At 42.1% G+C, this 11,664-nt stretch overlaps 1 protein-coding gene across 1 annotated transcript in view; it reads right to left on the reverse strand.

Moving 5' to 3' along the window:
• Window positions 1–11,664, reverse strand: part of FAM234B (family with sequence similarity 234 member B) — a 49,521-nt gene that overhangs the window by 32,301 nt on the left and 5,556 nt on the right. Inside the window, exon 2 of the mRNA XM_018565311.1 lies at window positions 644–1,039. Within this exon, the coding sequence (XP_018420813.1) occupies window positions 644–1,039 (396 nt within the window). The remainder of the gene's footprint in view (window positions 1–643; window positions 1,040–11,664) is intronic.

Raw genomic sequence — 11,664 nt, forward strand, 5'->3', positions numbered from 1 at the left:
TTATTATATTGGCTTGGAGTTTTTCAATTCAGATTTTAAATCCATGAAACTAAATAAAATGTCTAATATAATACATAAAATTATTTAAAAAAAATTAAAAAAGAGGTCGCAAGTCATTTTTGGTTTCGGCCTGACAAATTCTGCTTCGGGAGGTGCGTTGCAGTGCCATTCATTTCAATGGCACACCAAATGCCCTCCCGCCCACACTAGAACCCTTGGTACCCTAATGCTGTGTGTTCCAGTGCGGTGCGATTTAAAAAAATTGTGCAAGCAGTTTTATTCTGAAGTAAACATTATGTTTGTAATACTCCATTTGTGTATTTTATTTTAAATAAAAGATGATATGTCGTTTATTTGTATCCAATTAAAAAAAATTATCGGCCAACTAAAATCGACCATGAAATGAATTGGTAGTTGCAGCCCTAATTATTAGATTAATATTTAAAACTAACCACAGAATTTGAACCAAGTCCCAGTTTATTCACTGGATTCTTTTTTATTCCAACTTTTAGAGCAATCCTAGTTTTTAACCTTAAAATTTCACAGTTCTTGAACAGTCTATAGACCAAGAAGGCTAGATTATAGGCAAAAGTTAAGAGCAAACTATTCTGCATATACCATTATACTATTAAAATTTGCTTACCAGGCTCATAACCCGTGTTGACATACCAAACATTCTGCTGACTACTCAGTGGACAAGGGATTAAGAAAGCACAAACAAGAACCATTATCATAGAGATGACAACTGTGAGAAGGAATACTGTAGTCCGCACATAAGACACCAATGAAGATGTTGCCTTAAGCTGTGGTTCCAGCCCACTTGTAGCAGCTAAACCATCCTGTTTATTATCTACACGTCGCTGCTGAACCCGCTTTGAAATTTCTTCAACATCAGAATCGATTTCATTTGCTCTATCTTGGGTGCCCTTTCCATTCTGAAGTCCATTGTGCTGGATGTTAATAACAAGGTCGTCCTCGCTCTCATCACTGTCAGCCTGTGTGAGAGGATCGTACTCCCGGAGGTCATGGGACTTTTTCCCTATAGGATGAGAAAGGAACCGATTATAACAAACTATACAACAACATACACCAAATTAATTTTACAGAATCATTTAACAAATAATTACGCCTTTATAAATAATCCCCTTCTGTTTATGGGGTCTGCATGGCTGTTAAAAGAATTAGAAAAAGTGCATCTAAACCCAAGCACTTTAACCAAATATGCGGTTACAGACGTTCCTATTGTAGCAGAGCATCCCAGAGGGAGCCTGGGAAAGTCCTGTTCAGAGTTTATAGGTCTGCCAGGTTCCTCTCCTATACATTTAGGGATTGCTGATCCGGGCTCCAGTGCAGGGTTTACTCCTCTCTCCACTGGCAATTTAGTCTCACCTGGAACCTGTACTCAGAGAGAGCTGCAAGGTTGGTGAAAACTTACAAACAGTTTATGTGGAGGCTGACAAGCGGTAGCCCTGCTCAGCCTGTTAGTTAGGACCTATCTTTTGTGTATGAAGTTAGTGTTGGGATACGGCTAGGTTTTATTTTGATTTCTTGTGAACCACTGTACAGCACCTGTGAATGCTCTTGTTAATATCACTAATAAACACTGCACTGTTTGCCACTACTCTCCTGGATTTGGTATCTGTGCACAAGAGACTGCTTATTCCCAGGGGTCTTATGTGCCAGCTACCGATCGCCTGCTCACACTATCATTTCAAAAATGTTAATATTTTTCTTTATATTTCCTGCTTTTAAATAAAATAATTCCTTGTGATCCTACCAGCACGGTGTATTCACAAGCACTTCTAGTTGGACTACAAACAAGTGCATATTCCACTTTAGTCACTGCAGTAAAACTGTGATGCTCAGGTGCCATTTGATTGTGTAGATGTATACAGAAAACCATTATGATGGGAGAGAGAACATAAACTGAGAAAAGGGAAAACTAAAAAAAGAAAGAAAAAAACTTTAAAAAAACAAAACATCTTTATATACTTTTCCAACCAAATCAAATATCAACTATGACCACTGACAGGTGAAGTGAATAACACTGATTATCTCGTTACAATAGCACCTAGAAGTGGGATTAGGCAGCAAGTGAACACTTTGTCTACTTGAAGTTGATGTGTTGAAAGCAGAAAAAAAAGGCTACTTTTAAGGTGCCCATACACTGTACGATTCTCGTACGAGAATCTTGGGAAATCCCGCGATCGTACGAGAATCATACAGTGTATGGAAGGCGTGCGACCGTTTCTACTGTACGGTTGCACATCTTTTGTCGAACCAGCATGCTCGAAAACCCGCCGAGAATCGTACGATTGTCGGCGGGTTTCTAGCCTGCTCGTTCGATAGCTGTGGAACGGGCCGGTGTGCCACACTGCCCGTTCTGCATTGCGGTCATCGGAAGCCCGCCCCTCAGCGGGGGCGGGCTTTCGATGATCGCAAGTACGATCTGCCCGTCCAAGGTGGGCAGATCGTACGAGCTTTCAATAAGCACACGACCATCGCAAGACAAAAGTCTTGCGATGGTCGTAAGGTGTATGGGCACCTTAACACTTACCACCTACCTAAACAATGTTGCTGACCAAGACAACCCTTTCATGGAAACAGCATTACCTGATGGCAGTGGCCTCTTCAGCAGAATAATGTGCCCTGTCACACTGCAAAAATGTTTCAAGAATGGTTTGAGAAACACAATAAGTTTGAGGTGGCCTACAAATTCTCCAGATCTCAGTCCGATTAAGCATCTGTGGCATGTGCTGGAAAAAAAGTGCAATCCATGGAGGCCCCATATCGCAACTTACAGGACTTTAAGGATCTGCAACTGACGGTTTGATGCCAGATACCACAGCATACCTTCAGAGGCCTTGTGGAGTCCATGCTTCCACAGGTCAGGGCTGTTTTGGCATCAAAAGGGGGACCTACTCAATATTAAGGAGGTGGTCATAATGCTCGATGACTTGTGTGATGATGATCGGTGTGTGTATGTGATTTGTTATCACAGTTGTTTGGCTCCTTTTTAAATCATAATGATAACAGAAATCACCCAAATGGCTCTGATCAAAAGTTAACATACCCTGGAATGTTTGGCCTTGTTACAAACACACAAGGTGACACACACACAGGTGAAAATGTCAATTAAAGGTTAATTTCCCACATCTGTGGCTTTTTAAATTGCAATTAGTGTCTGTGCATAAATAGTCAATGAGTTTGTCAGCTCTCACGTGGATGCACTGAGCAGGCTAGATAATGAGCCATGGGGAGCAGAAAAAAGACCTGCGTAACAAAGTAATGGAACTTTATAAAGATGGAAAAGGATATAAAAAGATATCCAAAGCCTTGAAAAGGCCAGTCAGTACTGTTCAATCACTTATTAGGAAGTGGAGAATTCGGGCATCTCTTGATACCAAGCCAAGGTCAGGTAGAGCAAGAAAGACTGCAGCCACAACTGCCAGAAGAATTGTTCAGCATACAAAGAAAAGCCCATAGGTAACCTCGGGAGCAATACAGGCTGCTCTGGACTTATATATTTATTTTTTACACTTATTGTTATTGCCATTACATAGGGTTTTGCGTTTCCGGTCCGTTTCCTGACAAAATGTGACATGCAGTATTTTTTCTGTCGTAACCTGAACGGACTGCGCACGTGAGAACTGTAGCCCATAGAACACATAGGGATACATTGGGATGCATTTTTAGTGCAGGAGCGAACGGATCAGGTCAGCGCAGAAAACAGATGTCGTGTGAACAGGCCCTAAAGGTGCCCACACACCTTGTGATAATCGTACGATAATCACAGGAAATCCCGCGATTGTACGATTATCGCAAGGTGTGTGGAAGGCGTGCGACCTCTGCTACTGTAAGGTCGCACGACTTATCTTAGGAACACGTTCGAAAACCCGCCGAGAATCGTACGATTGTCGGCGGGTGTGTGGCATGTTCGTAAGATAAATGCCGCACGAGCCGTGGTGCGCAAGCGCACACTGCCCGTTCAGCATTGCTGTCATCGGAAGCCCGCCCCTCAGCAGGGCGGGCTTGCGATCATCGCAAGTACGATCTGCCTGTCCAAGATAGGCAGATCGTACGTTTTTTTAAATTACCTTACAACCATGGTTGTAAGGTGTGTGCCCTGCATTAGAATAACAGACTGGAAGAATTGAAAGGAGGGTGGTGCTTGAAATCATTGTTCTTCCTCTATTAACCATGGTTACCTGCAAGGAAGCACGTGCGGTCATCATTGCTTTGCACAAAAAGGGATTCACAGGCAAGGATATTGCTGCTACTAAGATTGCGCCTAAATCAACCATTTATCGGATCTTCAAGGAAAGAGGTTTAACCCTTTCGCTGCCACCGACGTAAGGCATACGGCGGAACAAAAGTGTACCCGGCTGGCCAGCTCAGTATGCCTTACGTCGGTGGCATTTTCGCTTTAGCGACCATAACAGATTTCGCGGGCACGCGCAATTTTAAAGGTTGACATGTTTAGTGTCTAACGTGACCCCGCCTTTTATATTATACCAAAAAATTGGGGTGAAAATAAATGTTTCATAAAATTTTATAGGGAAACATGTTTTTTTTCAAAATTTAGGGTACTTTTTTGATACATAGTAAAAAATAAAGCTCTATCTGTCCCCAAAAAAATGGTATGAAATTCGTATCAGTACAGCATTGCATGAATAAACGTCAGTCAAAGTACCGCAGCGCTGAACACTGAAAAATGGCCTGGCCAGGAAGGGGGTGAAACACCCCGGTCTTCAAGTGGTTAAAAAAACATTAAATTAACTGTGGCAGCGCATGGCAAAGCTTTGCGACGCATTGCAGTGCGTTGTGATACCTTGTGTTGCAATTAAATATACGCCTGTATCATTTTATCACAACACAAACACCAACACAGTGTAAAAACAATTAACATAAGCCGCTTATTTACAGTTTTGCGTACCTTCATATTTTTACCTTTTCGCAAAAAGGCGCAATTTAAAATTTGCAAATATTTGTTGTTTATTAACTCAATACCGTTTTAGATTTTAGATTTAGTCATAAAATATATATTTTTTTTGTGCAGTGATACTGATTTTGGTGTGTTTAATCAATTGAATTGTGTATTTTTATCAGTTTAATATTAATTTGAGAAACATTTGCGCAATTATCGCAGGGCCTACAAATTTAGTAGCACCATCTTTTTAGTCTACCGGGCCTGCGCATTCAGAAAATATATGGTTTGGGGGGGTCTTTTACAAACGCTAGCAACGCAGCAGTTGAAAATCAAATCAATGGGAAAATTTGCAAAAATGGCGTGGCCAGCTGAATTGAAAAATGTTTCGGAGGGCTTAGCAGCGAAAGGGTTAATTGTTGTGAAGAAGGCTTCAGGGCGCCCAAGAAAGTCCAGCATGTGCCAGGACCGTCTACTAAAGTTGATTCAGCTGCTGGTTAGGGGCACCACCAGTGCAGAGCTTGCTCAGGAATGGCAGCAGACAGGTGTGAGTGCATCTGCACGCACAGTGAGGCGAAGACTTTTAGAGGATGGTCTGGTGTCAAGAAGAGCAGCAAAGAAGCCACTTCTCTCCAGCAAAAACATCAGGGACAGACTGATATTCTGCAAAACGTAAAGGGATTGGACTGCTCAGGACTGTGGTAAAGTCATTTTCTCTGATGAATTCCCTTTCCGATTGTTTGGGGCATCTGGAAAATACCATGTCCGGAGAAGAAAAGGTGAGTGCTACCATCAGTCCTGTGTCATGCCAACAGTAAAGCATCCTGAAACCATTCATGTGTGGGGTTGCTTCTCAGCCAAGGGAGTGGGCTCCCTCACAAATTTTATGCACAAACACAGCAATGAACAAAGAATGGTACAAAAACATCCTCTAAGAGTAACTTCTCCAAACCATTCAAGAACAGTTTAGTGATGAACAATGCCTTTTCCAGCATGATGGAGTGGCTTGGGGAACAAAACATTGAAATTTTGGGTCCATGGCCAGGAAACTCCCCAGACCTTAATCCCATTGAGAACTTGCTGTCAATCCCCAAGAGGCAGGTGAACAAAAAAACCCCCACAAATTCTGACAAACTCCAAGCATTGATTATGCAAGAATGGGCTGCCATCAGTCAGGATGTGGCCCAGAGGTTGACTGAGAGCATGCAAGGGCGAATTGCAGAGGTCTTGAATAAGAAGGGTCAACACTGCAAATATTGACTCTTTGCATAAACTTAATGTAATTGTCAATAAAAGCCTTCGACACTTATGAAATGCTTGTAATTATACTTCAGTATACCAGAGTAACATCGGACAAGAAGATCTTATAACACTGAAGCAGCAGACTTTGTGAAAGTTAATATTTGTGTCATTCTCAAAACGTTTGGCCAGGACTGTACATAAAAGGTAACAGATTGAGGCACACTACCATATTGAAATAACTATATCAGTTCATTTGACAGAGTATTGCGGCGCTCTCTGCATATAGCGTGCAATAGTGCGCTATATGCTGAGTTTTGGGTCATGGGAGAACACAGTATATTCCCTCCCAACGTTGCCCCATGGTTCTCCTTTAACAGTCCAAAAACAAATCCCAGAGTACAGTGAATGTGAAGCACTAGATTGGCAGCACCAATGGTGGTGGAACACCGCACTGTAGAAGAAGACATATAAATAGAAACATCAGGGCATCCTAGCGCAGTTGTGAAGACAAAAAAAAAGTGATGTATTTGCACTCACCGACTGAGTGCAAATATAAGCGAGATGAACTCCGTTATAGCCGTTATCCTTGGGAAAGGCACACCATTGTTCCAGCTCACTGGAGGTTTACTGCTCAAACCAGGGAAACACAGGAACCGCATTTAGTACATAAAATGGGATCAAACATTAATTCATAAAGCCAATACTCCCTTCACATTTTTGAGGAAGTGATGTATGCTTATTTGCGGCCTCTGGATGGTCTCATGGTCTGTTGTGGCAGGCGGCCCTACCACTCTTTGTCGTTCCCTGGAAAAATCTGTGTAAAACAGGTTCAGCTAAGAAAATCAGTGAATGTCCCTACATCATTTTTTATTGTCTTCACTTCTACCATAAGCAATACACTAAGGTGTGCTTGATGTGATGTCTTATTGTGCTGCTCTACCAGAATGCTACAGTCTGGTTTGTATTCACTGAGCATAGTCTATGTTAACATCCACAATAAACACAATAACACTTAGGGGTCTATTTTTAAACAATTTGCAGAGCCATCTCTGTGAATCTCAATCTTCATTCTGTGTGAATGTGTTAGTTCTCTGTGAATGGATACACAAAATGTAAGTTCCTATATATTTTTTAAAGTATTTTCAAATGTCATATGCCGCTTAAATAACCCATTATGGCCACTAGATGGAGATGAGGAGCATAGGAAAAAAAAGTGTTTACTATGCTCCACTGCTCCATCTAGTGGTCATAATGTGCTATTTCAAGTTGACATTCAAAAATACATTCATTGAATCTATGAAGAGAATTATATAAGAACATTTGTTTTGTGCATCCATTCACACAGAACACAAATTCGCAAAGATTCTTAGGGTCAATGGCTCTGTGTATGGATTATAGATAGATCAATTACCTTCATGCACAGTACCCCCACTAAGTAGAGAGGTGCTGTCAGATGATGCTTTACTGCAAAGATGTGCACAAAAGTTGCTAAGGGCCAATGCAGAGATGCAACACCAAATCCCCTTACATTCTTGTGCTGGGACTAATTGTGACAATCGGAGTTCCAATATTTCAAGCATATGCACCTCAATAACTGCACATCTTATCTAATACATTACATAGCAGGCATGTCTATCAGCTGAGATTAAAGCCTGAAAACATTCTGTGGGCTGATGTTACACTGATTTTACAAAACGTTTTGGGAATGGCTGATTGAAGTGGAAACTTTCCACATGAACCAAAGAAATCTTAAAATGTAATGCTAAACTGTGGCTGCAAAACTATCTGTACATCTGTGAACCTGAACACCAACTGTGCACATCAAAAACATATTTCAGCATGCCCAGGACACTCTGAGAATACATAAGCAGAAAAGTCTGCTCCAAACATTTGACCATCATAAATTACCAGAAGTAGAAGAAAAAGCAAAGCTATCTGGTCTAACACTTGTTACTAATATATCATATTAAGATCCTGCAAATCAGAAATGTTCACTCCCCACTCTATATAAAGTAGAACACACTGTTTCCATTATTCTAATAATATCACCCACCATTAGCAGATCTGGTCACTGGACATATGTTGGTAATACAAACAGTGAGACGATTGCTCAAAAACAAGCAAATCAAACCTTCAATCACCTAACATGAACATCAATAATTCAACAGATGTCTTGATCTACATTGATACCATCTGCATATGTACTTATTATGTTAAATACTCTAACACTGGGTATACATTGTTAGAATTTCATATGAACGTTCATATCTTCGAATCTCTTCGATACATGCATCATACATACATTAAAACATTCGATAATGCTATCAGAGACTTGAGGAATGTCATTCGAAATTTCGTTTCATTACAAAATCGAATGTTAAAATCAATGGGGTTTCCCACAGGAAAACCATATTCACTGTTAGAATGATAATCGTTTGAGAACAACTTTCCAAATCTTCTCCTTCAATTTCTTTCATCAATCTATCTCATATATTAGTTTCACCTTTTAAGTTAAGGTGAAATAAATGAACTTTTGCACGATATTCTAATTATTCGAGTTTCACCTGTACAGTCAAAAACAATTGTCCATTTGAATGAACTTCTAACGGGGTAAACTCGGCAAAAGGGACCTTTCCATTGATTGCATCTTTCTTTACAGTAAATAGGACTTTACAGAATATATAAAAAGGATCCAGTGCTGAGCTCTCCTTTTGAAAGTGTTAGCTGCCTGGCAGTAAGGTTTACCCACTTTTCTATTGCGTAAGTTTATAAACGGAGTAGTGGTGGACTTATTTATGCACCCCCCCCAATTATAAATGTCACTGTATAAAAACCCTTCAGGTAGCCATTGCACTCCCTAACCGTTGTGTACTGAGCCGTCATCTAATGGATTGAGGGCTACTTTGGGGGATGGGACCAGGGACGTTCCCATGACTTGATTGTAAATGGCAAAAACACGGCACCAGAAAGGTAATAATACCGGGCAGCTCCACCAAGTATGAAGGTACGTGCCTTCTGCAGTCAAACATCGCCAGCAATGTGCTGGCCTATCGGGGAATATCCTGTGTAAGCGGATCGGGCATCGATACCAGCGAGTTAGAATTTTATAGCCCTTTTCCTGAGCCGAACAAGCAATGGAGAGCTTATGGGTTAGCCGGAACGATGTACGGACTTAATCGTCAGTAAGATCAGAGCCCAGGTCCCTCTCCCACCTGGATATATACAGGGGGCGGCCCTGCGATTTTACCGCAATCAACTGGCGGTATATCAGGGAGATGGTATGAGAAGGTGCTTCCTCAAGGCCACAAAAGGATTCGAACCAGGAGAGCGGGCGATGTAAAACAGCCCGGCCCCCCAATTCACTATAAAACGTGCGAAGTTGAAAATATAGTAGCCAAGAGCCGGGGTTATTTGGATAGTTTGCTAGCAGAGCATTCAAGGGTTTCAGGGCTGTCTTCGTGAGGGCCTCCACTATCGGCGACGGTTCTTTGGCCGACCAGCAAAGGAAACGAGAGGAAATACAACCGGGAGGGAACTCAGGATTTCCCATTATAGGTGTCATAGGGCCCACCAATGAGGACAGAAGGATTGTCAACTAGTACGTCCCAAACCTTCAGAAGGGGTGGGATGCTAAAGGGGAGAGAAGAGGATAGAGAGCGGTGAGCAGGGGAAAGCCAAGGAATAGAGAAAGGGAGTGCCGGAGAAATAAGCGCTTCTAAGGAGACCCAAGATTTATGGGCGCCGTGATATCGCCGATCAAGAACCTGGGAGAGAAGTGTAGCGCAATAGTAGAGCTTTAGATCAGGCAGGGCCAGGCCCCCCGCATCCTTAGTTCGAGTCAATATACTATATGCCAGCCTTGGTGACTTGCCCGCCCAAATGAAACAAAGCAATGCCGCGCGCAATTGTCGAAAGAAAGGGGCAGGTAAGGCCAGCGGAAGGGTTTGAAACAGCTAAAGAAAACGAGGGAGTATATCCATTTTAAAAAGCGCCACCCTACCAAGCCAGGAGTGTCGAAGGGCATTCCATTGTTGGAGACGTGAGACTGTAGCGTGAAGTGGGGCATAGTTCAGGCGATAAAGATCAGCCTGTTCAGGGAATAAGAATATGCCAAGGTATTTAACGGCAGTGGGTTGCCATTTGAAGTGAAATTGATCACACAGCTGGTCAAGTTCCATTGAAGGAAGCGAGATATTTAGGGCCTCAGTTTTATGTAAGTTTACTTTAAAATTGCTGGTAGATCCATACCTATTAAATTCTTCCAACAGGGAGGGTAGCCCAATACAGGGATTGGATAGATAAAGCAAAACGTCATCTGCATACAGTCCTAGTTTATAGTGGTGATCCCGATTACAAATCCCCTGAATAGATTGATTCATGCGGATAGCTACCGCAAGATGTTCCATCGCCAAAATATATAGGAAAGGAGACAATGGGCAACCCTGTCTAGTCCCATTTCGTATAGTAAAGGAGGGGGATAGCGAGCCGTTAACTTGCACCCGAGCCGTATGACAATTATAGAGAGCCATAACTTTTTCCACAAACGGTTTTGGCAGGCCAATTTGTTCGAGAGTAATAGCGAGGAAGGTCCAACTTAGACGGTCAAATCCCCAAGCTTTATGTTTTAACCCCCTCAACACCAGCATGGTTCTTCAGTTGTAAAAATTGTGCAAAAAAAAAAATGTGATCGCCTTGCAATGTCTACCAAAAACGTGTCATATAGGGGGTGTTCGCACAGTCCTGCCATTTTTATTTTAACAAAGTAAGGGAAACAGTTTATTTATTACATTTGGTCTTTTTTTTCTGTAGCAAAAAATAAATAGCCCAATAAGTATTAAATTGGTTATTAAACTTGTTTAGCCTACAATTTAGGGCTGCAACAACTAATCGACATAATCGATTATAATCGATTATTGAAAAAGTTGTCAACTTTTTCAATAATCGATTAATCGGCTTCCGATTGGTTGGCCCTGTTCACGGCTCCACACACGCTGCACGCCACACCTCCTCCCCACCTCACGCTCGCCGCTGCCAGGCCCGCCCGCATCCACACCTCCTCCCGCCTCACGCTCAGTGCTCGCCCAAATCCACGATCGGCACAGGTGCGCGGGGAGAAGAAGTAAGGAGGAGCAGGCGTGAGGGAATGACAGCCGCCGCCAATAGGCCCGATCTCAGAAACAAGTTGCTGGAAGACTGCTCAGGTAAGCCTGCACTTTCCCACACATGGTGCTCTATAATGTATTGCTGGGATTTGTATTCCTCTATACCTGATGGTACATTGTGATGTATATTAGATCAGCTATAGAGGAATACAAATCCCAGCAATACATTGTACACTGTATGTATAATGTATTGCTGGGATTTGTTGTATTCCTTTGTAGCTGGTGGTATTCTGCATTGCGCTGTATGGAGGACTACAAATCAAGGAATAATATATTATACAGCGCAATGCGGAATACCACCAGCTATAGACGAGTACAACAAATCCCAGCAAT

Source organism: Nanorana parkeri, unplaced genomic scaffold (assembly GCF_000935625.1).
Source record: "Nanorana parkeri isolate BGI_ZX_2015 unplaced genomic scaffold, ASM93562v1 scaffold832, whole genome shotgun sequence".
In the NCBI taxonomy this organism is placed as follows: domain Eukaryota; kingdom Metazoa; phylum Chordata; class Amphibia; order Anura; family Dicroglossidae; genus Nanorana; species Nanorana parkeri.